This window comes from Heterodontus francisci, chromosome 5 (assembly GCF_036365525.1).
Source record: "Heterodontus francisci isolate sHetFra1 chromosome 5, sHetFra1.hap1, whole genome shotgun sequence".
Taxonomy (NCBI): domain Eukaryota; kingdom Metazoa; phylum Chordata; class Chondrichthyes; order Heterodontiformes; family Heterodontidae; genus Heterodontus; species Heterodontus francisci.
This window is the reverse complement of record NC_090375.1, coordinates 173,027,107-173,054,370: the sequence shown is the minus strand read 5'-3', so window position 1 is coordinate 173,054,370 and position 27,264 is coordinate 173,027,107. Positions and strand designations below refer to the sequence as shown.

The window sequence follows — 27,264 nt, the reverse complement described above, 5'->3', positions numbered from 1 at the left end:
ATAGAGCTCATGCTTGCATGACTTGTTCTCAGCTGCAGTTGTACATATCACATTTTTCAAGGTTCACATAAATCTCTCAACTTCTCCATTAGCTTTCGGCCAATGGGGTGTGATTTTCCTATAAGTGAATCCTCAGTATTTTGCGAATTTACTGAACTCATCGCTGTTGAATGGGAGTCCGTTGTCACTTCTTATTGTTTGAGGGATTCCTAACAAAGCGAAGATCTGGTCAAGCTTTGGGATGACTGCTTTTGTTAAAGTTGACAGAACTAATTCCACGATTGGGAATCTGCTGTAGTCGTCAGTGACAACAAGCAAGTGTTCACCTGTGGGTAAATCTGTGAAGTTAACACTGACTTCAATCCATGGTCCTGGAGGTAGTTCAGACATCTTGAGAGGATCATGAAGATTTGACATTGTGGTTGCTTGATATGCCAAACACCGATTGATTTTGTGCTCTACCATATGGTCAATTCCTGGGAACTATACCTTTTCCCTAAGCAGTTGTTTGGTCTTGACTATTCCCTGGTGTCCTTCATGTGCTAAATCAGCAGCACATTCTCTTAATGTGTGGAATGACAATGCAATTATTGCATAATACGAGATCAGATGTGGTTGTAACAGTTAGCTCATTTTGAATATTGTGAAGACCTTATAGTGTGTGAGCAATTTCGCTTGTATATATTTCTCGATCTTGGCTTTCCAGTTTTGTGATTCTATAGTCACCATACACAATTGCAAAGCCTCATCTTGTTTTGTTGCTGCTTTGATGTCAGCGACTTTAGTGACTTTTGCACTGTATTTATGCTTACATAGTTAAGATGTTGTTCAGCAACCTTTCCCTCACAACTTGTAGGACTGACTGTCGGCAGCGGATGTCGTGAAAGGTAGTCCGCTGGATTGAGCTTGCCTGGCTGATACTCAACCTGGAACTCATACTCTTATAATTTGAATATCCAACATTGCTATGTGGATTGTTGAACAAGCTCACTAGTGGTCTATGATCAGTTATTACATTAAATTCACTTTCATATTACTAGAGATGAAAGTGTAAGATACCCCATATGATTGAGAGATCTTCTCTCTCTGTTTGTGAATAACATTGCACTACAGGCGTTAACAATCTGCTTGCAATCGCAATGACTGATGGGTTACCTGTCTTGTCTTTCTGTATGAGAACTGTGCCTAAGCCAATCGGGCTTCCATCCAAGACTAGATGGGTAGTTTTCTCAACTTTTGTCAACTTGCTGACAAATGTTGTTTGATCTGATGTACCACCTATTTGTGTGATTTAGTCCATTCCCAATTGGTGTTCTTTTTTGCCAGATCACGTCGGGGGTGGGGCAGATAGTATAGCCAGGTCCGGAATGAAACGATTGCAGGACGTGATGAATCCTAACAGACTCAGGACTTCTTGCACGTTTGTAGGATCCACAGCGTTTGCAATGGCTTCAACTTTCTATGGATCTGGTGATCCTCCTTCACCACTGAACACATGACCGAAGAATTCAATTTTGTTTTAATTGAACAAGCACTTGTCTTTGTTCAAGGTGAGGTTACATTCTCTGAGATGTTGTAGACGTGTCACGAGTTCCTTTTCAGTGCGGCCATAGATGAAAATGTCATCACTGATGCTCAGCATGCCTTCAAGTCCTTGAAGTACAATTGAATCAAGTGCTGAAATACCTCAGCTGCTGAGCTAACCCAAAGTTGATCCTCTTGTATCAGAAAAGTCTGATGTGAATAGAGAATATAATGAGCTATCGCAATTCTTCTGCAAGCTCGATTTGATGGTAGCCTGATTGAGGTCAAGTTTAGCGACGTGTTTAGCACTATTCACTTTCTCCTATGATATCATCGATTGTTGGTGTCAAGTGTCTTTCTTGTTGTATGGCTTGGATTGGTGATCGCATATAAATGCAGATTCTAATCTGGTTCTTGCTCTTGGGTTTCATGATGACTTGTATGGGTCAGACCCAAGGGGTAAGCTCATCCCCAACTTTCTCAATAATGTCAAAGTTAAGTAGGCGTTGAAATTCCCTCTCTGTCTGTTTCCTGACACTGGTGTGCAACTTGGGGCACATTAGGATCTACATGAAGCTTGCATGTAACACATTTCAGTTTGCTAATACCAGTGAAGTGATCAGCATACAGTTCGAGAGTATTTTTGTTATGCAAAAGAATTGCATATGTGGCTGCAATCATGTGCAGATCTGTTGCTGTATGAAAACTGATAAGCATGTCACATTCTCCAGTTGTGACATAGAATAGAGCATTCGTTCTTGTGTCTTTGAATGAGACTGGCATTTCAGAAGTTCTGAGAATTTTCAGTGGTTTGTCACTATTGTAAGGGAAAATTTTCATATTCCCTGGTTTTCAGAGAATAGGCCAATCATGAAGTTGGTTGAATGTTTGGTTCCCCATGACATTGACAGACGCTTCTGTGTCTAAGTGAGCATCTACGTCTGAGCAGCCAATGGTCACTGTCACACGTGGCTGTTTGCTGTGTCTGAAGGAGAGGACAAAAGTATGTCCAGGGTCACATGCCTCTACTTCAGCTACATTCTCTTGCCTTTTTGCTGTGGTATGTATATGTGACACCCTTTGTTAGTATTGGTCTTAGTAATTGATTTTGTTGATGAGCTAAGAACACAAGCAAAGTGGTTGGGTTTTTCACAAGCCTTACACTGTTTACCAGTAGCAGGACACTCTGGTGTGGGTAAGCACTGCCACAATGGAAACATTGTTTGGATACATCGTAGCTTTGTTTATGAAACAGCTTTTTTTGCTTTGTAGGTGGTTTCCTGTCACATGAATGATGAACAGTGTTCACAGGAGTTGAACTTGGAGTGTGGTAGTTACTGTTATCAGCCTCAACTTCAGTAGCTCTGGACTCTGAGAGCAATAGTGATCTTGCTAACTTCTGCAGCTCTAACAGTTTTCTGTCTTTCTCAAGTGCTTTTCGGCATAGTTGAGACAGTCTTCGATTATTGTGTTTTGATTTCCTGTTCAACACATTCAGCACCACCAAAGTCACATCTGGTTTCTAGTTGCCTCAAACACGTGCAATATTGGTCGGAAGACAATGGTTTTGTATATGGTATAAAGTAGCTCATCTGCGGGCTTTTTGCTGGAACGTAGTCATTTTGCTCAGGCTTACTTGTCTCAAATTTATCTTTAATTCTTCATCTCCGTGGTGTAGAAGTAAGGCCTTTTCCTTGTGTTGTCTGTGATTGCGAAACCTGCTTTCCAGCCTTTGAAACATTGCAGCCACTTTTGCCAACGTGGGGATACGGATGATGGCTTTGAAGGCACATCAAAAGGTGGTAGGTTGGGTATGGATGCCATATTGATCAGCAATGCAGTGATTAGGGCTCCGGGATCACACTCTTTTCAGAGAAAATGTCTTCAGTGATCCCAGATTAATTTTTTTCTTTTTTTTTCAATTGGTTGGTTATTTTGGAGAGATCAATGTCTGAGTATACACTATACAAGCTTCCTGTGTGTTATTCTATAAGTCTCTAAGTTAAAATGCTGTCTGTGAAAGTAGACAACAAGCTTCCAAAATGTTCAGACCTGAAAGCAATGTTTCTGTTTTTTATTCATCCTTTTTCTGTTTACCATTCCACTGCTGTGATGCCCTTGGGACGTATGAGGTTTAGCCGAGGTTGGTGTAAGATATGAGGCAAAGACAGAGGGAGAAAGACTGTAGCAGCTGAACATAAAGGCTTCTCTTTTATTCCTGTTTCGTTTCACTTTCACTTAGTGTGTTCTGTAGCAGCCTCTGGAATACACAATGTACAATGCAATTGTAATTTCAAAACACTACAAGATAGTCAGCAAGAAATCAAACGGGGAATTCAGAAATAACTTCTTTACACATAGTGTGGTGGGAATGTGGAACTCACTACTACATGAAGTAGTTGAGGTGAATAGTTCTGATGCATTTAAGTAGGAGCTAGATAAGTATATGAATGAGAAGAGAATATAGAGAATATAGGGTTATACTGATAGAGTTAGATGAAATAGATGGGAAAAAGTTCGAGTTAAGCATTAATGCTGGCATGGACTGATTGGGCCAAATGACCTGTTTCTGTGCCGTATATCTATGTAGTTCTATGTAAAATGTGAATGGAGAAATATATTCATTCATCTATCTGTAATTGATAAATAAAATATTATTTACATAGTTTCCAGTAACCAGTCAAAAAGCACATCACTGTCTCTGGGGCGAACACTTCCAAACTTATGCCTCCCTTGCAACAGAAACCTAACTGGAGTAGCCATATAAATACCGTGGCTACAAGAGCAGGCCAGATGCTGGGAATTCTGCAGTGAGTAACTCATCTCCTGACTCACCCAAGCCCGTCCACCATCTATAAGGCACAAGTCAAGTCAGGAGTGTAATGGAATACTCTCCACTTGCTTTGACGAGTGCAGCTCCAACAACACTCAAGAAGCTCAACAGCATTCAGGACAAAGCAGCCTGCTTGATCAGCACCCCATCCACCACCTTTAACATTCATTCCTTCCGCCACTAACACACAGTAGCAACAGTGTGTACCATCTACAAGATGCACTGCAGCAACTCGCCAAGGCTCCTTGGACAGTACCTTCCAAACCAGTGACCTCCACCACTTAGAAGTACAAGGGCAGCAGATGCATGGGAACACCACCACCTTCAAGTTCCTGCCCAAGTCACACACCATCCTGACTTGGAACTATATCGCCATTCCTTCATTGTCACTGGGTCAAAAAACCTGGAACTCCCTTCCTAATATCACTGTGGGTACATCTACACCAGATAGATTGCAGCACATCAAGACAGCAGCTCACCATCACCTCCTCAAGGGCAATTAGAGATGGGCAATAAATACTGGCCTTGCCATCGGCATTCAAATCCCAGGAAATAACAAAAAAAAGTATAACTTCTGACAGAACAAGATGGAATTTTCAGGCAAGTCAGAAGCATTTGGAACAAGCAAACTCCAGAGGAGTTTGAGAAGCTATACTTTATGCTCCTCACTGTTGGCATAGACTCTAAACTGATCCTAAAAGTGATCATTTTACTAATCGTGGACTGTCAGCAAAGGCATACAAATTCTGTAAGCTGTACTCCAAATGTCACGCTATTAAATATGCGAATCAACAAAATCTTCCAATCAAACAAAGGGAAATCACCAATACTTCCGGATATCGATTTAGCCACTTTTGTAAGTGATCCTTCTATCAATAGGATTTGCAATATAATAGGCATAAAATATAAGAAAATAAGCAAACTTCCCTCTACAACTGCATTTGGAGAGCTTAAAATACCTAACAGTATTTTCCATCTGAGAAGCCTGATGCTCGAGTCCAGATACCTTCCGAAAGCTATCAATATAAACTGAAAAGATTCAAAAATAGAAGCAGATTACAGCTTCCAAATTGCATCTGCCTACAACTTCCATTTTTTTTAAGGTTGACAGCAAGGCTTGTTGTTTATAAGGCCTACCCTTTAGTGTGGCAACAGTATTGGCAGCATAAAGCCAGGAAACCATTTGCGGGGGTGGGTGGGTGATGGTCGTTGGGAGTGGGGGCAGGGGTGTGCAATTAATTTAGTTCTTTTTAGATTAAAAACATTAAAACAGCATATTTTTAATAGAAAAATTATATAAATTATCCATTTCTTGCGTGTGTATTATTTGTATAGCTGCCACCTTTTTATTTACTATTTCAACGCAAATTCCTTCTATTCTCCACTCTCCTCACCTTCTCTGCTTTAGTTTTTACTCCCAGTATGCAGACTTGGTTCAAGTGTCTGAGGCCCTGAGCCCCTTTATGTCCTTACGAAACTTGTTTAGCAATTGCCACATTTCCCATATCCTGTTGACCACTCTAGTAGATGAAGGAATTATGCAGCCACTTAATCCAGTGCTGCTTCTTTCTCCTGATGTCATTGTATCCTTCTGAGAATCCCTCTATATTTACAGTTTGTGTAGGAGGAGGCATGCCAGACAGGTGCTTTTGCAGCTTTGGCAATCAATTCTGACCTGCTGTTAAACCATCATTTGCTTTACAGGGTCAGTTGGACCTGGACATATCTGAAAACATCTGCATGCAGAATTACTGATCATTCAAGGAGGCTGTGGGTGTGTCTGTGTGCATTTATTAAAGAAGCTACAATCATGTTTAGGACTTCAGCCAAGGGCAGCTTCACTGTACAGGCCCCTCTCCATACTGGTCTGCAGCTTTTTAGGTTATCATGCAGAAGTGCACAGATAATGGGTTTTGGACAACCTGGTAGATGTCCCCAAACTAGACAAGCTGCTTGTCACACTCTCAAATGACTATATCAATTGTTTTTGCTGCATTCCCAAAGTGTATTTGTAGGCAGGCCATGTGAAGTCTGATTTCCTGTGTTCACCATCTACAAGGTCCATTCCTATCTCAAAGTGTTCAATTTCACTCCACTCACTGACACTGGTTAAAATTAGGGGGTGCATCAAAGGGCTAGTGAACAGAACAAAGCTAAGCACTCAGAGCAGCTGTTACATTCAAAGTTTGGAAAGTTCTTTCGATGTTAGGAGGATAAAGAGAGGCAGGGCTCGAACATTTTAAAACCTACTGCTGACTGAACTTAAAGCGCTCGTAATGGAAGAAGCTTGACAAATTCCACAGGAAGGCAAAGGTCATGGGATTGGTCATGGAACATCCTCTGCAACAAATCACTTAGTTAAGGTATGACAGGGTAAGGAGCTCGTTAAAAAAAAACAACCATCAACAGCAAACAATGTCACACAATACTTTCTGCTCAGATACCTTTAAGGCTGGTTAGCTTAGTAAAGCAGAATACAAACTAAAGCACCCGATAGCAAACATAATTAAACAATTACAGTATTCCTAATATAAAAACAAAATACTGCGGATGCTGGAAATCTGAAGAAGGGTCACTGACCCGAAACGCTAACTCTGCTTCTCTTTCCACAGATGCTGCCAGACCTGCTGAGTGATTCCAGCATTCCTTGTTTTTGTTACAGTATTCCTAATGTTCTTGCAAAAGCAAAGTACTGCAGATGCTATTTTTAATGTTCTCCCTGACTTGTACTGTCATGGTCAAGTCTGCAAGTGATAGGACATGATTTAGCAAATACATATCAAACAAGAAAACATCAACCTCACATACCACATCACCATCCCTTCCTTGAATATATTCTGATACTTTTTATTCACAGTGAAATGTTAGTAAATATTCTTAAGTACTTTGAGCTCCACCAGGTAGAAAGTAAATTAGGGGAAAAGATCAACAACAGTGTATCTCAGCCTCGCAGTTGACTGTGTGTTTAACCTTTCCCTATTTCCTAAATGCTTGGTTTCAGTATTTTAATTTCCAGCACTGCCAATATCTTGAATTTTTATTTTGTCATATATAATGGATTTATGAGTGCTGACGCTGTGACATTTTTAGTGATGAGCTTCACCCTGTTAAAATGTGGAGACCGCCATTATCTGTGTCTGTCACATGATAATGTAAATGGAGTTTGAAAAGGTAAATAAGACACAGCAAGCATGTTTAAACTATGGGATGAATTTGATTATTAGTGCATTAGTACACACACAATCACCAAATGCCATTCAGTACCTTAGAGCATTGACTTATCTGTTTTACTTGGCAGTGATGATTATCATTTTGTGCCGTGAAATAAATGTTTGCGAAGCTGTTTCCATCTATTTTGGACATGCAGCAGAATTATATGAGAGTGTTTTAGAATAAAAGGACCTTACGCTACAAGTTTTTTCAAAAAGCTTTTTTTAATCCTGGGGTGGAAGAGGTCCCTAATTGTAAAGGCTATAATAACTGTTAAAAGTATCTTTTTAAATAAAAATATTTTGCAGCTATGTGGGTTTACATAGGATATACATTACAGAAACAGGCCATTCAGCCCAACCAGTCCATTTATGTTCCACTCGAGCCTCTTCCCATCTTTCCTCATCAAACTTGGTCAGCATAACCCTCTATTCCCTTCTCTTTCATATGCTTATCTAGCTTCCCTGTAAATGTATCTGTACTATTCACTTCAACCACTCTCTGTGGTAACAAGTTCCACATTCTCACCACTCTCTTGGTAAAGAAGTTTCTTCTGAATTCCTTACTTGATTTCTTGGTGCTTATTTTATATTGATGGCCTCTAATTTTTCTCTTACCCATAAGTAAAAACAATGGGCTGGATTTTCAGCCCCTGCCAGGGGCAGGATTGGAGGCAGGTGGCTGCTTGAAATAGCCCGGCCAGCCGGCGTGCCAGTTCCCCACCTCCATCCTGTCCCCGGGCCATTTTCCCGGAGGCGGCAGAGCTAGCCACCTGCACGTGGTGGGTAGCCAACAAGGCTCATTAGAAATCTATTGAAGTCAATTAAAGCAGGCGGGATTAGGATTTTCCAATTGGCCTCCAGGTCCCCGCAGGTGGCAGGGTTCCAGTTTAACTGCATGGAGCCAGCCTCCTGCAGCAGACCGGGGTTGTGAGGCCAAGCTCCAGGCAGGCCTCGAGGCCCTCCCTGCCTGCCTGGATGTAGGAGCAGCCATAGGCTGCCCTATAGAGGGATTCCCCACCAACAGTTATGGCCGAGCTGCAAGATCCATTGTTTTGTTTAAATTTTGAAAAGTTGGAGAGAGACGCTTCCATTTTGAAGCATCGTCTCCCCTACTTACCCTCTATTTCAGCCCACTGCTCCTTTCAAGCTGGAAGGCCTCTGATTGGCCCTTCAGCTTCGAGAGCCCACCTGTGTCCTTACTTAGATGGTGAGCCCATTTCCAGGACAATTTCCCACCCCCAGAGGAAATATCCTGCCGAGTATCTCTGCGTCTACTCGATCAAAAATTTTCATAATTTGAAATACCTCTGTTATATCACTGCTCAGCCTTTGCTTTTCAAAGTCTGTCCATCATTTCCTGATAGGTATAACTTTGCAGTTCTGGTATCGCCCTTGCAAATCTTTTTTGTGCCCTCTCCAGCGCCTCTATATCCTTTTTATAATATGGCAACCAGAACTGCACACAGTACTCAAAGCATGATGTTACCAAGGTTTGATACAAATTTAGCTTAATTTCTCTACTTTTCAATCCTGTCCCTCTGGAAAGAAGCCCTAGTGCTTGGTTTACTTCTGTTTTGGCCATTTTGGCCTGTGTCACAACTTTTAATGATTTGTGTATTTGTACACTCAGATCCCTTTGCTCCAGCACCCCAATTGGACATAGGTGTAATGTTGGCTATCGGCCAGTCCTCTGACACTACACCTTATTCTAATGAATTAATAAATATGTGTAATAGTGCCTTTGCTATCTCGTCCCTAGATTCTTTTAGGATGCATGGATGCGATCCATCCGGCCCAGGAGTGTTATCCTCTGAGTTTAATTACTTCATATAATATTTGCCCTCTTTTTATTTTAGTCTATTATATGGTATCATAAATATTTTGCTTCATGTTGACCATGGTTGTGTCAGGGTGCACCATTAAAAATTAAATTCTGTTGAGGTCCTTCATAATACAACTGTGAATGTACCACATAGTAAACCTGCAGTGCAAATGAGGGAGGGACACTGCACCAAAAGCAGTATGTACCCAACTGTTTTTTTTCTTGCGGTGGTGTAAAATTGTTTAACGTTTATAACTGTGCTAATGATATACAGGCCCCAATCTTGACTGGGGTGGGTTTTGTGAGTGGAGTGAGGGAGGTCTGTTATGTCCTGTGGGGTTTTGACTCCACAGTGTGTGTCTTTTTTTTCAAGCAGGTCCTCTGCCCAGAACCCAGCACCCTTGACAGGTCTGGCTCCCTGTCATGCAGGAATGCTTCGGAGGTGGCTGCAGGCCAGTAGCAGGTAAATAGCCTGCAGCTGGGTTAGTGGGAGCCTGGTGGGGGTGCTCCGGCTCTTGGGTGAGGTTGCTGATTCCAGTCGGGAAGGGGGAGATCAAATACTGGGGGTTGAGGCAGGAGGGAAGATGGTCAATGATCTCGGGCGTGGGTGGAAGTCAGGGTCGAGGAGGGTCCGATGGAGGGAGGTGGGTTGTCGCCGATCTGGTGGGGGCAGGTGAGTGTGGTATCTATTCCATGATCCCTGGAGGCCTGGTCGCGGGGGTGGGGTGGGGGGCGGTGGTGGCATCCAGTGACGGGTAGGGAAGAAGGTAAGCTCCAATCGACGAGGGTTAAACCTGGAAGAGAAGTTAAATATGTGGCACACGGCCAGGTTGGAGGCAAGTTGAAATTTGGGTTTGACATTTTTAAAATTTTAATATCCCATCTGACCCCAAGCCACCTTTTTGTTTGTGGTTAACATTACCCCCATAGTCTTTTTAACAATTTTTGCTTGAGATGTGAGCATCTATTTGCATCCTTTTCACCTCTGGCAGCACAATTTTTATTGTTATATGCGACTGGCATTCAACACAGCTGGAACTTGCAAATTATAGGAACAGCGCTTTAGCAGAGAAGGGTGTGATTCACATTGTAGTGACCTTTTCAAAGTGGGATCTGCATTTTATCATTCATGCTGCTGATTTCCAGAAAGAAAAGGTGGGAAGCAAATGTTCCAATGTCACTAGATTAGGAGAGCAGGCAAGTGTGGTATCCTGTCTGATGGTGATTTTAGTGTTGATTTATTACCAGGCAGAAGAAGACAGTTTAGGCACTGGAATGACTTTGGGTGGTACAATATTACCTTGAGTTTGAAAACTCTCACACAGATTTAAGTTGACAATTTTGTTCTAATGATGCCACTTTAGCCAATCATTGAGAAAGTTCCAATCCAGTTAATATTCTTCATACTGCAATTTCTGTATCGATGACAATTGAGATGAAAAGGAGGTAGAGGTTTCTAAAAGGAACAGTACTAAAGTGGTTCTTATTAAAGTTACAAATGACATCCTATGTGACTGTGATAAAAGTAAACTATCCCTGCTCCTCCTTCTCGACCTGTCTGCAGCTTTTGACATGGTTGATCACACCATCCTCGTCCAGCTGGATGGGGCTGCCTGGGCATGTTGACGTCGTCCAAACTGACTGGCACCTTCACGGATGTTTCTTCTCTATTTTGGGTGGTCTCGGGCAAGAGATTCCCAGGAATCAGTGGGGACGTCACATTTTTTCAGGGGGGCTTTAAGGACATCCTTGTAGCGTTTCCTCTGCCCTCTTGGTAACCTCTTGCCAGGACGGAGCTCAGTCTAGAAAGCTTGTTTTGGGAGTCTTTTGTCAGGCATGTGGACGATGTGGCCTGCCCAGGGTAACTGACTAGCCATTACCAGTGTCGCAATACTGGGGACGTTGGCCTGAGAGAAGACACTGATATTGAAGCACCTGTCCTGCCACTGAATTTGCAGGATCTTGCAGAGGCACCACTGGTGATATCTCTCCAGGGATTTGCGATGCCTCCGGTACAGTGTCCATGTTTCTGACACGTACAGGAGGGCAGGTAACACTGCGGCCCTGTAAACCATGAACTTGAGCTATGACGAATGCCACTACGCACCACTACAAGCAGTGTTAAGTTATGAATATAGAAAACAAAAGTAAGGCATGACAATATTGGAAAAAAGTTATTAATCATCAATGGGTAAACAGCCATCATTGAAGATTGAAGGCTCAAATTCCAATGAGATTGGGACACTGGACATTTCCTGAGATGCTTTGCAAACATCATTGCATTCCTGCCATAGGCCATCAAAAACATCTTTGTGCCCATCTGTAACCAAGCAAAACATTACCAAGAGTGGATCAAATTTTGCACAAAATACAAATGTATTAATAAATCTTTACAATCGTCACAATTTGTACAGCACCTGTGCCAACTTCTTGATGAAAACTGTTTCAGTTTCCTTTTTCTCCCACTATCTCTAGGTGCTATCCCGACGTTAGTAGCTGAGGTGGAGGCAGTCTGCTCACTGCGCTGCCCCGTTGCTGTGGATGACTGTGGCGGGCGCCCTCTGTCGGAACAGGTCCTTGATGGCTCCATCCTACTGCGGGTCTGCAGAACGGTGCTTGAGTATCCCCCTTGTGCTCGCCTGCTTGGAGCTAAGGGATTCAATGTCGGGGGTGGGGGGAGGGCAGAACGAGATGCTGCTTACCCTGGGGTAAGCCACGCATGACCTCAGGCATCTCTGACATATGTTCCTGCATATCCAACAAACTTCTCATAGCAACAAGCAGAGGATCATCATGAGAATGGGGCTAAACAGGGGTCTGGTCCCCAGAAGTCCTCCAATTGTCAGGGGACCCGGCTGGCACATGCTCCTTCAGCTGCTGGGATGTGTCTATGTCATTCATACCAGCTTGTGATCCAGATTCTAATCTTAGACCCCACGCGGGCCATGTAGATGTATCTGCGCTGGCGGAGGTGAAAGAAGAGGCAGGTAACGGGATACCCTCTGGGGCATTGGCTTCTTCTTCCTCCCCAGAGGAGGATTGTTGGGCCATGCAGTGTTCTGCAACTCGAATGCAGGCACCTGCAGTGGAGACACAAACAGAGGCACTTCAAGCATCTGCTTCACATTTCACACAATTTTCTTCAGTTTTCACATATGGCTGCAAGAGTAGAGATGACACTTCATCCTTACACCTTGTGGCTCCTGCCTCGCCATCTCCACTCACTCTGCCTCCCTCCTCTCTTGCGCTCTCCGATGCCTTCTCCTCAGCCATAATCAGCAGCCTTATGTCAGGGACCACTCTGCCCATTCTAGCACGCTCACGCTGGTTGTGTTTTCATTTATCCTTCAGCAGACAGTGCAGATGTAATGACATGGCAAATGGTGCATCAAAACCATTGTATACATGCATCAACTTCAGTCATTCTGCATTTGGCTTTCGCACGACACATCCAATGACATAAACAATGCCAACCTTCATCTTGGTGAAGCATCATTTCCTGAATAGCACACAGGCTCCTCATGCATTCCACTGTTGTCCTTGTGTACCCTCTGCCTTAAAGACATGGAACTGTGGCAGAAAACAGTCCAGCAGCTTCACCAGGACCACTTACCCTCGCCGATCAGAGCAAGTCATTGATTTTCTTGCTTCACTGCACCCATGTTCTACGAGTGACCCTGTGGTTTGAGACCTCCTCTGCTGCCTCTGTCCAGGCTGCCTTAATGAGGCGGGAGGGTCTTCGCTCTCCATCTGCTGGGAAGAGGGCCTTTCCCTGAAGGCCTGGAGAAGAACCTGCAAGGAGGCATCACTGAACCGTGATGGGGCGGGATGGTGCCTGCTGGCTGTCATGAGATTCACTTTGGCTGCAGGGAAAATAAATGATGTGAAGTTGGTGGTGACTTTCACAAAATAAGGGAGGTAAAAATGTTTAAAGTAAAAGCTACAATTTAAGTTAGTCTGAAGATACTTACATGAAAGGAAGGCCGCTGATCCTTGAGGCTGCAAGCACAGAATGTTTTATATCTGTGGTGATCATGGTGCTTGGGGCAGTGGCGGCTGGTTCCACCAATGAAAGACCACCCTCCCCGCATGATCTCCTGTGTCCCCTATGCCCATTGCCACATGGCTAATGTAAATACAAAATTGTGTGGGCAACAGGATTTGTGGCGGAAGCGGACGTTACAACAACCTCCAGTCCCGCTGTTGGGAGCACCGCAGCATTCATAAGTTTCCACCCTTTGATTTGAAAATCCTCATCCTTGTTTTCAAATCCCTCCATGGCCTTGCCCCTCCCTGTAATCTCCTCCAGCCCTACAATCTGAGATATCTGAAATCCTCTTAATTCTGGCCTCTTGAACATCCCCGATTTTAATTGTTCCACTACTGGTGGCTGCGCCTTCAGCTGCCAATGCTGTAAACTATGGAATTTCCTCCTTAACCTTCTCACCTCTCTTTTCTCCTTGAAGATGTTGCATAAAACCACCTCTTTGACTTTTGGCCATCCACCCTAATATCTCTTTATGTGGCTTGGTGTCAAATTTAGCTTTATAATGCTCCTGTGAAGTGCTTTGTGACTTTTATGGTGCTATATGAATACTAGTTGTTGTTATTGTTCTAAACATGGTCTAAACAATTCATCAGTGGCTCCGGCTGCTCTAGCTGTGACAGTGAAAGTGATGGCAGCAATTAACTTTCTTGCTACTTGGTCATTTGAAATAGCAAGCTGTGGATTAGATAGATGAAGGCTTACATCATGAAATGCAGCCCTGCTTGCCATTGCCTTTTACATAATGAGGGTCACCTCTGTCTCAGTAATGTGAGCTCTTCTCAATCATAACAAGAAATTCTTCAAACAGCTTTGTCACTGTAATTGTTGCCCAGTGAGTTATAGGAATCAATTAATGCATTGACTGCTTTTTAAGGCTGACCGTTATATAAGTAGGCTGTAAATAGGTTGTTGTAACTTATACTGACAAGAAATTAAAACATTGCATTTAAGTAATTGTGGTCTATTGGAAAATAAATGCTGTAGAACTGTCTGAAACTACCTTAACAGCTACAGACTGGAAGGCCATCCCAGTGGCACTAGATTTACATTAAATAGTTTGAATGCCAATATCTGTAAAAGCTTCAATAAAGGAAAATTTAACATTAAGCTTACCAATGTTTTGTTTCTAACATCTTTTGTTTTTGAATGTATTTATTTATTTTCCCTGGGGATGCAGAGTTGCCATCTTTCAAATGAGGCAGTAAGCTAAAGGCACCTTCTGCCTTTTATGATGGTTCAGCTGAATATGAAAGGTTCCATGGCATGACTTCGTGAAGAGTGGCGGGGGTAGGGGGGTGGGGGGGGGGGGAGGCGGTTCTCCAGGTGTTATGGCCACAACGGTTCCTCATAAGATCATAAGATCATAAGAACTAGGAGCAGGAGTAGGCCGTCCGGCCCCTCGAGCCTGCTCCGCCATTCAATAAGATCATGGCTGATCTTTTCGTGGACTCAGATCCACTTACCCGCGCTCCCACCGTATCACTTAATTCCTTTATTGTTCAAAAAGATATCTACCTTAGCTTTAAAGACGTTTACTGAAGAAGCGTCAACTACTTCACTGGGCAAGTAATTCCATAGATAAACAACCCTCTGGGTGAAGAAGTTCCTTCTCAATTCAGTCCTAAATCTGCTCCCTCTAATCTTGAGGCTATGCCCTCTTGTCCTAGCTTCACCTGCCAGTGGAAACATCCTCTCTACTTGTATCTTATCTATTCCCTTCATGATTTTATATGTTTCTATAAGATCCCCCCTCATTCTTCTGAACTCCAATGAATATAATCCCAATCTACTCAGTCTCTCCTCATAAGCCAACCCCCTCAATTCCGGAATCAACCTAGTGAACCTCCTCTGCACCCTCTCCAGTGCCAGTATATCCTTTCTCAAGTGAGGAGGCCAAAACTGCACTCAGTACTCCAGGTGCGGCCTCACCAGTACCTTATACAGCTGCAACATAACCTCTCTGCTTTTAAACTCAATCCCTTTAGCAATGAAGGACAAAATTCCATTTGCCTTCCTAATTACTTGCTGTACCAGCAGACCAACCTTCTGCGATTCATGCACAAGGACACCTAGGTCCCTCTGCATAGCAGCATGCTGCAACTTTTTAACCATTCAAGTAATAGTCCTTTTTCCTGTTACTCCTACCGAAATGAATGACTTCACATTTACTAACATTGTATTCCATCTGCCAGACCTTTGCCCACTCACTCAATGTATCTATGTTCCTCTGCAAAGTTTCACAGTCATCTGCACACTTTGCTCTGCCACTCATCTTAGTGTCATCTGCAAACTTTGACACCCTACACGTGGTCCCCAACTCCAAATCATCTATATAAATTGTAAATAATTGCGGTCCCAACACCGATCCCTGAGGCACACCACTAGTGACTGATTGCCAACCAGAATAGCACTCATTTATCCCCACTCTCTGCTTCCTGTTCGTCAACCAATCCTCTATCCATGCTAATACTTTACCCCTGACGCCATGCATCCTTATCTTATGCAGCAGCCTCTTGTGTGGCACCTTGTCGAAGGCCTTTTGGAAATCTAGGTACACCACATCCACTGGGTCCCCATTGTCCACCTTGCTCGTAATGTCATCATAGAATTCCAAAAGATTTGTCAAGCATGACCTGCCCTTCATGAACCCATGCTGCGTCTGCCCAACGGGACAATTTCTATCGAGATGCCCTGCTATTTCTTCCTTGATGATAGACTCAAGCATCTTCCCCACTACAGAGGTTAAGCTAATCGGTCTATAATTCCCCATCTTTTGTCTCCCTCCCTTTTTAAACAGTTTTTTTCCTCAACCAATACCACTAAAAACCCAATGAAGTCAGAGGTGCAAGCCTAAGTAACTAGCTGAAGCTGATAGCCAGCTTCAAAGAAAACCTGAAATAGCCCCCAAAACAGCTGACAACTAAAAGACAACTCACAACTCAAAAACAGCTCTAAATAAGTATTTACAGTCAGGACCACGAATATACTGTAAGTTAAATTCTATTTTTATTACATTGAATTTGAGGACTTTTATTGCTAATTTGGGAATTTAACTCTATGATTTCTTCCATTTCTGTGTGAAAACTGAAATTCAGTGGCATTACCTATGACACGCAAACACAGGTGGAAAGCAGGGGTGCGAGCAACAAGTATAAAACTGTATCCACATCTTCCAATGACTCATCTCCTGACCAGCAGATGCTAGTATGGTATTCATAGAGTAACCTGGGGCATGCTCTCAGTGAACATTTGTGAATTTTATGTTAAAGTGATGTATTCTGATTTATTACAGAACACATTTTTACTTAAATAAAAGCAAAGTACTGCTCATGCTGGAAATCCCAAATAAAAACAGAAAGTGCTGGAAATACTCAGCAGGTCTGGCAGCATCTGTGGAGGGAAACAGAATTAAAGTTTCGAGTTGGATATGACTCTCCTTTATTACATATTTTTTCTTCTTAGAAGACAGGTTTTTAATGTGGGAGAAAAAACCTTTGCTGATTTAGATGAGTTTAGTTTAGAACAGAGTTCATTATTGGTTGGAAGAGTTTTCATCACTTTGAAGTTCAAATAATTTTTACAATCATTTTCAAAAAAGAGTCCAAATGCACAAAAATTGATTGCATACAGTTTGAAACACATGTATAATTTATAGTTATCTTCCAGAGGCTGCCCTCCATTCCATTAGTGGCTCAGATTTTGCGATAGTAATGATAGTGAAACTGTCAGCATTTGGCATCGATACTCCACCGAAACTGACAGCATCTTCTGGAGTCCCCACATGCGCTGAATAAGGTGGAAATCCAGAAGTTGCTGTCAGTGATTCTACACTCCTGCAGAGGGTGCATTGTTGAGGTCCCCCAGAGTGCAATCCCTGAGCAATCAGTGATTTGACAAAAATGTTCACTTTTACACTGTTACCCTTTCTGTAAACACTCTTGAAAAAGTTACACATTGTTAAATGAGGTGTAACTGGGTTTTTAACAGCATACTAAGTTCATAATTACTACAAAACACCCTCACTAGTGTAGAAACGCTCATTTTATATTTGTGAAATGTCAGATTTCTCCATTATGATAAAATGCCACATTTTAATTGTTTTTAAAGTCTGTTTATCTTCAGTTTAGCCTCTATCTTAATCCAGTCTTAATTATTCATTTCACTATCTAAAAATTTAAATTATAAGTGGAGAGATGCAGTGCTTTTAACTTCCTGGTTTGCTGTCTATGAGAATGCTTCAATGTGATTGGCTGTTTACCCTGTTTGCTAACATCACTGCTGCTGAATGCCCACAGATCCCCTTGACTTGGCACTAGATTTAAACTGCCATCAGGAAAGGGGAAGTCCATGCCACAGAGATCACAAAATCCAACCCAGTATGTCCTTGCTGCACTGAGTTCACATTGGGAAGTAAGAAGAATTTTTTTTAAAGTCCTTCTCAGATTGTCCCAAAGTGCATCACAGCCAATAGTTGACCTTTTGAAGTGTAATCACTGATAATCTAGGCAAATATGGTAGCCAGTTAGTACATAATAAGTTCTAACTGTTACCAAAACCTAATTTGGATCCTAAGTCTAACCCAAACAAGGGGAGTTTTATTTTGAGCTCCCACATATGTTAGGTAGGATCAACAGGTTGCCAGTTCTGAATCTGAGTGTCAAGAAAAATGATATGCCGAATAAGGAATATTAATTAATCAGTTGGAAACTTACAGTAAACTTTTAGTGGGAAAAATTCTGCAGTTAACTTTTTTAAAACTGGCAGCTAAGATGGCCACTGCAATTTGTCTCTGAAACACCTTTCCACATTCCAAGGCCTCCAATAAGGGGCATATGTCTGATGAGGTTGGACCCAAAACAATCTAAGTGATTGAATTACCTAAGATTGCTTCATTAGCATAGCATTCAAGGCCAGCCTCACACCTTGATTGTGAAATAGCAAACCCCTCCATGTGTAAACTTTGGCATCCTCGGGCCTGGGGAGCCAATTCCATACCTTGAATTGCATTAGAGGTTTCCATAGAATATACTGAGAAAGTTATGTGACCATCTGTCCATCTCTGTGAAAGCTGGGAGTTTCCTTGAACAAAGAGAGACAGATAGTAACTCAGACTGTGCAACAGCAGAAAGGCCATGCGCCTCCTTCTCTCTCTCTATCGCTCTCTCCAGATAACACCACAAGTTTGAAAATCAGCTGTGACTGTAGACCCTCCGAGCCTACAGATTGCTATAGACAGAGACCAGGGGAAGAGAGCCACTTACAAATCTGCCTCCAAGAATACCCTGAGCTAAGCGGTCCAGCCACAAAGTTCACTTTGACCAGCCAAAGACTTCAAGAATACAACATCTGCCGGAAGATCACCGAATCATCCAACCTTACAGACTGTGGATTTAATTTTTTATTCATTCTGGACTTTAATCCAACTACAAAATCTACTTTTCACTCTGTAATCTATTTGTGTGTGTGTGATTCTCAAGTGAATGTGTAGAGTATTTTTTATTATCTTTTTTAAGATCGGGTTTAGATTGTTAAGTACAATAAAATCGCCTCTTTCTTGTTTAAACTCAAGAAAACCTTTCTGATTGGTTCTTTTACGATCACGTTAAAGGTAAAAGGTAAAACACTCACTGAAGTTGTAAGCACACCCACTGTTTAAAAAGGAATAAATCCTGTTGTGGTCAAATAAGAGGAAGGGCAAGAGGGGAGCCTGTGCCCCCTCCCCCCAACCTGGATGTAACACTGAGCTTAAAAGGTGGATTAAAAAATTGAATGTACAACTGGCCCTGATCCTGACTACTACACAGGAACATAATGATATGCAGTTAAGCTCATGTGTGTTGCTTTCATTGAACTGCTTCTAAGCTCTGTTTTGGATTTACGATCTACTGAAATCAAGGGTCACATCAGCACCTCTCTGCAGAAAACACATACCCAATTGGATGTACATCTGCTGTGTAGCTTCCTGTACCTTCAGCTATCGACCCGCCCAACATTTGATCACATGTTACTTCAAGGAAATAATAAAGTGCTCAATGGTAGGTCTTTGTAGTTAAAATAATTCCGAATCGGATATGAGCTCTAAAGGTTCTAACCTTATTTCCTATGATAGTCTGGAAGCAGACTCCTTGAGGGAATTTTGACTCTTGTCACTTTTTTGGTGCATTTTCCATTCTTTTGGCGTCTACTGTAACTTTGCTTTAGACAGCAAACAAATTTATTTTGGGGAAGTGACAGATGTAATCTAGGTAATAATGTGGAGTCTGATGGTGTAGCCTTGATTGAAATTATGTCAGAAAAGTTCCTCAGTGGGTCTAGCTCTCCAGGTCCCAAAAACATAGCAAATGGCTGCCATTACTTTGGCCAGTGCAGTGATTCTCCAGCATAAGAACATAAGAAATAGGAGCAGGGGTAGGCCATTCGACCCCTCAAGCCTGCCCCACCATTCAATAAGATCGTGGCTGATCTGCCCCAGACCTCAACTCCTTTTTAGTGCCTGCTCCGCATAACCCTCGACTCCCCCATATTTCAAAAATCTATCTACTTCCTCTTTAAATACTTTCAGTGATCTAGCCTCCACAACTCTCTGGAGTAGTGTATTCCAGACATTCACTACCCTCTGAGGGAAGAAATGCCTTCACATCTCAGTATTAAATAAGTGTCCCCTTATTCTGTCCATGTCCCCTAGTTTGAGATTCCCCTATAGTGGAAACATCTTCTCAACATCTACCCTGTCAAGCCCCAATGCTACACATTCTGCAAGGCAGCACCATTACAGAGAGCACTTCTCCCCATCAGGGAATTGAACCCCAGTCTCCTGTGTAATAGGTGGGGATACTAGCCACTATACTAATAAGGAAATACTCATGATTCCCATAGCAAAAGGATCACATGAGCACCGCTCTGCAGATTCCATAGCAAAATATTGAGATCACACCTGCTGGTTAGAACAAAAGTCCTGGGTCAGCATGGAGAAAAAAGCAAGCCATAAAATATTTTATTTTTGCTGTAAATGTGTCTAGTAATTAAGCGGAGGAGCTGAACTATAATGCAGCTGTACGTGCACAAAAGATCACTGCATGTGCAGAACAGATTTGCTATGGGGTGATGTTGATTTAAATCTCATGCTGACTTTTGCCAAAGAAAAGATTAGGTAAGAAATACTGCATAAAACACAGACTGTAGGCATATCTATTTATTTGCACTAGCTGCTGCAGCATATGATGTCACGCTGCTGTTCTTTTAATAATGTGAAAATGTTAATTATAATTTTAGTGCAACTGATGTGTATTTTCCATTAATATACACTTTATGTCAGAGAGCCCCCTGTGTATTTATTTATTTAGAGATACAGCACTGAAACAGGCCCTTCGGCCCACCGAGTCTGTGCCGACCATCAACCACCCATTTATACTAATCCTACATATTCCTACTACATCCCCATCTGTCCCTATATTCTCCTACCACCTACCTATACTAGGGGCAATTTATAATGGCCAATTTACCTATCAACCTGCAAGTCTTTTTGTGGTGGGAGGAAACCGGAGTACCTGGTGAAAACCCACGTATTTCAAATCTGAATTGTCAAATAACTGTTCCTTTTTAACATTTGCGGAGTCCTACTTTACAAAGTAGAGAGCACAGATAAACTTACTAGATTTTTTATGTGTACCTTCTTCACCAAGTAGTATAAAATTAATTAAATTCAGAGGTTGGTTGCTCCTTGGCTATTTTTAAAATAACGTCTATTTACCTGCATGCCTCTCATTGACTGCCAAACTACAAGAACTGAAGCCTCCTGATGCAGTTATGCACATGCAGGGGAAGAGATGTATTATGGAGCGACTTGATAGCAAGATAGAATTTAAATCATGTAGTTTTTGTCAGCAAATGCTGAAAAGCAGATGCTAATTGTGAAGCATTGTTATTGTGTAAAATATGGGCAGATAATGTATTTGTTAACTGCTCATTCATCCCACTGCTATTTGGGAGCTTTTGCTGTTGTTCTACCTAACTACAGTCTCTGCACTTTCATAGTAATTCGTTGTCTGTCAATTCAATTTTATGCAAAATTTTGAGGATTTTCTGAAGGATTTAACCAGGGCCTATATAAGTTTACCTCTTCCTTTTCATTTAGAAACTTATTTGGTCCAGGTTTAAGGATAAATTTAGGTAAGATTTTTGAAGGCAACATTTTTAGATTGATTCAGCCATCACAAGTAAATAACACTTATTTTCAAAACTGTTGGCAAACTCTGCAAATCATATTCAAACTCGAGCAAATTGCATAAAAATCAAGCTGCAATAATGTCCTCTTTAAAAGATAATTCCAGCTTGATTTTCTTTATCAAAACCAAGAAATGCTGGAATCACTCAGCAGGTCTGGCAGCATCTGTGGAAAGAGAAGCAGAGTTAACGTTTCGGGTCAGTGACCCTTCTTCGGAACTGACAAATATTAGAAAAGTCAGAGATTATAAGCAAGTGAGGTGGGGGTGGGGCAAGAGATAACAAAGGAGAAGGTGCAGATTGGACCAGGCCACATAGCTGACCAAAAGGTCACGGAGCAAAGGCAAACAATATGTTAATGGTGTGTTGAAAGACAAAGCATTAGTACAGATTAGGTGTAAATACACTGAACAGCAGCAAGTGCAAACTTGAAAAAAAACCTGATTTTCTTTATGTTGTTGTGAAAAACTGTAGGGGTAAATGTTGCACGTTTACAGAGCAAATTCATATTTGCAAGTTGGTACACTTGTTATAAATTTTGCATCATAGCAAGTCATCATCTTTGAGATTTTATTAAAGCATCACATACAATCTTCTTTATAAAGAAAGTGATGGGGCAAGCAGTGACGTCCAGGGTGGAATGGGCATATGCTTGGAACAAGGAGAAATGCTAAGGTAAGCATAGCAGAAGGCCCAGATCTGAGCAGAGTATCTGGTGGTGAGAGAGCACATGTTGGGAAAGAAGTTACAAGCTTATGGGTACGTTTGTGAATTTATTTCAGAATAGTTGTATTTGTTAGGTGGCTATTGAATAATTCCTACATTACAACAATGATTTCAAAAGTATTTCATTGGCTGTAAAGTGCTTTGGGACATCCTGAGGTTATGAAAGGTGCTATATAAATGCAAGTCTTTCTGTTTTACAAACTTTAGACAACTGACTTAACAGAAAAAATATTATTCTAAAACTATTCCTTTAATTAGACAACCCTAATTATTTGTGATCATCAAACATGAATACGTTTGATGGTTTATAAAGGATTGAAGAATAAAGTGACATGAGAAGTTGTGGCTCAAACTGATAAAAACATGTTAAAGCAGTTAGGATAAGTTGGTTCATCCCTCTATTAAAATAATGGATGAAGGAACTTCGTACCAATAAATGTGTTAAATGTTTAGTTGATATCATGTAATGTAATTTTCATCCTATTTTGTTTAAATGTGAATATAATTTGCATTAGTTTTTCTTTATTTGCTTTAATATCGTAACTAGTGGCAATTCTCTAACAACAGCAAAACCTTGCATTTATATAGAACCTTTAACATAGTAAAACATTCTAAGGCGCTTCATAGGAGCAATTATCAAACAAAATTTGACACCAAACCTTATAAGGAGATATTTAAACAATTTGGTCAAAGTGGTATGATTTAAGGAGCATCTTAAAAGAGGAAAGAGAGAGAGATTTAGGGAGGAAATTCCAAAGATTGGGGCTTAGGTAGCTGAAGGCACAATGGGTGGAACGAAGAAATTCGGGGAAGCGCAAGAGGCCAGAATTGGAGGAGTGCTGTGATATTGGAGAGTGGTTACAGAGATAGGTAGGGGCAAAGCAAGGAGGGATTTGAAAACAAGGATTTGAATTTCTAAATCGAGACAGTGTCAGCCCAATGTAGGTCAATGAGAACAGGAGTAATGGGTGAACGGGGCGTGGTGTGAGTTAAGATACAGGAAGCAGAGTTTTCAATAAGCTCAAGTTTACAGAGGGTGAAAATTGGGAGGCTAGCCAGGAGTACTGTTTGAGTCTAGAAATACCAAAGGATTGTTGAGGGTTTCAGCAGCAGATGAGATGTGGCGGGGCGCAGATGGGTGATGTTACGGAGGTGGAAATAGGCAGTGATGGTGAAATAGTGGATATGGGGTTGGAAGCTCTGCATGGGATCAAATAGGATCAAGGTTGCAAACAGTCTGTTTTAGTCTCAGGTAGTGGCCAGGGAGACAGATAGAGTCAGTGACTGAACCAGTATATATTGCAAGCTACATGTTTTTACATGGTTAAATTCCATCAATATTCCTATGCATACTTCAGAGTTCCTCATCCAAGGCTCTGCTAACCGCTGTTTAAGCTCTCTGGACCTAAGTAAGTGAGGTATGTCTCTGTGGGGCAGAGTGTGCACTGTGTATTGGGCAAACATAAACAATCAATGTGGATTTTGCTGTATCTTGGTGATACCATTTCACTAGGTTGGCCAAATAAAGCTACTACTTGGAAGATTAAACCAATATATTGTAGTGATTTTAATCCTTTTTACATAGGTTAAGAAGACAGCAGACAAGTTCACTGTTTGGAATAAAGCGAAGCTCGGTGTATAACCCTGATGACTCTGCAGAAGCAATCAGTGAAGAAGATGACCTGGAACTCGGAGTGAAATAAAATGACAGATCGACTGTAACCGCTGTGAAAACAGGAAAACTGGTAAAAGATAGATAATAAATGACTTGTCTTCAGGGTCAAACACCAAACAAGCAACTTCTGTCAAGGAAAAGAATGAAATGAAATGGCAAAACATTTAAGATGAATTAACTCAAAGCTCTTAGATCCATCAGAGATTTAAGTTACTTTTCAGCAGAAAGAAATGATAACTATTTGAAATAAAAACAAGAAATGCTGGAAATGCTCAGGAGGTCTGGCAGCATCCGTGGAGAGAGAAGCAGAGTTAACTGAGTTCTGAAGAAGGGTCACTGACCCAAAACGTTAACTCTGCTTCTCTCTCCACAGGTGCTGCCAGACCTGCTGAGTATTTCCAGCATTTCTTGTTTTTATTTCAGATTTCCAGCATCCACAGTATTTTGCTTTTATTTTACTATTTGAAATGTTGGATTCTACAATCCATCAATGGCTTGTGGAATATGGCAATATATTTTGAACCATAAAATCATATACTTTTTCATTCATAGATATAAGAGGTGTACAGTTAACCCGACACCAAGTGGTTTGTAAAATGTAATACGAGAGAACTGAAGGGGTAAATGGTGATTCTCTCCTTTGTTCAATTGGGAACAGTTTACAAGTTAAGGGATAAATGTATCCATTCTTTGTTACTGCTACTGTGTGACTGGTTGGTTGTGAGATCCGGCCCTAATGACCCTTGGTTCCTGCAAGAAAGTGCCTGGCTTCCCTTCAGCATTTACTCCTAACAGCTGACCTAGATCGAAAACACATTGTGTTAGGGATTGTGTATAAATCCACTTTTTTCTGCTTCATGATGCAGCCCCAGTCCATGATGCCAATTCACTCTTTGTCTTTACCAGCCTATACACCCAATTCCCTGATAATTACATTGAGAACAGCCTCACACACAAAGCGGGCAGAATTTAATATGCCTCCAGGAGGCGGGGGGCACAGAATTGTGACAGAGGGCAGGGGGAAGGGCGTGGAGCACATGTCACCTTCTTGTTGCACCATACTTAAGTCAGGGGCAGGAAAGGCCAAAGATGGTGTTCCCACCCAGAGTCCAATTGAGGCCCTTAAGTGGCCAATCAGTAGCCACTTAAGGACCTTCTCCTGATGCCACTGGAATTAAACCGGTGGGGGGGTGGGGCCTCCACCATGCAGGGAGGTCGCCCAGTGAAACAAGCCAATCTGTGGCCCATGGAGGTCCCCCGGCGGCAAAGGGCACCCCTCCATTAACACCTGCCCTGCCTTACATACCTTGGGTCCAGGGCTTGAGCGCTGCTCCTGCGTCCAAGCCTGGTGTAGTACCGGCAGTTTTCACTGCTCCTGGTGGCACTGCCAATACTACTGAGCTGCCTGTCCTCTGATTGGCTGGCAGCTCTTGGAGGTGGGATCCTCATCCTTAAAGGGACAGGAACGCTGATGCCAGGCAGTTAATTGCCCGTGTGCCACTGAATTGCACCGGGGAGCTCTGAAGGGCCAAGGCAGGGTTCCCCTCACCTTTTTGGCCCAGCACCAGGAACCCTGCCAGCATGACGAAATTCAGTCCAGCATATGTATTGTAGAGTTGAGCAGGTAAGCCTGAGTGTCAGCACCACTGTCCTCCCAAGTTTGAATAGTTGCCACAAAGAATTCTCTTGGATCCTCACTCTTTCTGCATTTCTTCATGTTTAAAACATGGAGCTTATCCATTTCCATGCTGTTTAGTGATTAAATTCTAATCTTAACACTAGGATAGACTTTTTTAATGCAATTTAGAGTGTGCTTCCTTATCATACTGCTATTTCTACATTACTGGAATTGCAGCTTTTTCTGCTCTTTATTGCTCACTATTTGTAATAACAGGGTTCCTTCTACAAAAGTCTCTACTTTTATTGGTAGCAGCTGCCACCCACTGTTCTAAGAACCCTGATTGTAGGCATTCCATCGGACCTGCCAATGCTGCCTTGAATTCAGAGGAGGAAAAATTGCTCAGCAGAATGAAGAAAGGGAATTGTGCCTGTGCCTTGGTCATCTGATGCCTACTTGGTACTAGTCCTGGAGCCCTGGCTTCAGACCCAGATACAGCTACTTTGCCATGTCAGAGTAGACCCTGCTTTCGCCATCTCCACTTGCAAGGGAGGCTCTAACACTATTTTGCATTGTACTGGAGTTTGAGGCACTCGAGGATAATCCTGTTGCTCTGAAGGTCACCATAGAATTCACCTTGTTTTGTGATTGAATCCTTTCAAACCATTTTTGGTGATATTTATGTTCCACCGATGCATCAAGCAAGGCAAATGTGGCTACTAAAACCTAAGAAAAAACCATGGCACATTTGAATAGAGGAGCCATTCATTCTGTTGCCATACAGCTGTTGTTGTACTACAAAAACAGAAGAATGCAAGTGGATTGTCAGTAGCCATGATATTTTCATTTTGTGGAGCTCACCGTGCCAGCACCTTCTTCAGGACTGTGGCAGAATGGCCCAACAAACTGATGGAGGGATAGAGCTGCTTCCTGGAACACTGGCTATTGATGCCAGAGATGAATTCCCAAACTGAGACCGACAGGAAATAAGAAGATCATGCTCCATATGAATTCAGTTGAAACACAGTTCGTATGTTGAAACAGATTCCGCTGTCTTGATAGATCAGGTTCTGCACTATTGTTCTGAGAAGCTCACTAAAGTTATTAGCTTCTGCCACACCCTGCACCAGCCAAAGACGTAGTGTTACGACTGAGGCAGGAAGAGTGCACTAGACATCTCCACAGGTCACAACATATATTTAAATTTTCCCACTTACCGATAGTCAATCATATAATCTATTTTTCCTAGAATAAAACACACTAACCCGGTTTTTTTAATGAACAAAATCCCCCCAACTTATTATAAAACAAACCTTAACCAGTAATGAAGTAAAGCATAAACACACAGATTGAAATTTTTAAAGTTCCCTTTTTACCTTAGTCCCTCACACACACACACACACACTGGATAACCAGAAAAATAAAAGGGATTTTCATTCAGAGCTGTGTTACAGACAAAAAAGCCCTTGGCCTGAATACTTGCTCATTTTTAAAGAAAACAGAAGCTGAGATATGTTGTTCCAAAATTGGCATACAGTCTGGCCTCTTGAGTACATGTAGACAAGTCACTGACATCTTTTAGA

General features: G+C 42.0%; 1 protein-coding gene across 2 annotated transcripts in view; it reads left to right on the top strand.

Annotated features, from left to right (window-relative positions):
- The window catches only part of LOC137369646 (coiled-coil domain-containing protein 102A-like), a 698,074-nt gene extending 673,831 nt beyond the window's left edge, over window positions 1-24,243 (top strand). For both annotated transcript variants that reach the window (XM_068030982.1, XM_068030981.1), the window contains one exon: window positions 23,974-24,243. In XM_068030982.1, the coding sequence (XP_067887083.1) occupies window positions 23,974-24,091 (118 nt within the window). In that variant the 3' untranslated portion in view covers window positions 24,092-24,243. The remainder of the gene's footprint in view (window positions 1-23,973) is intronic.
- The last annotated feature ends 3,021 nt before the right edge of the window (window positions 24,244-27,264 follow it).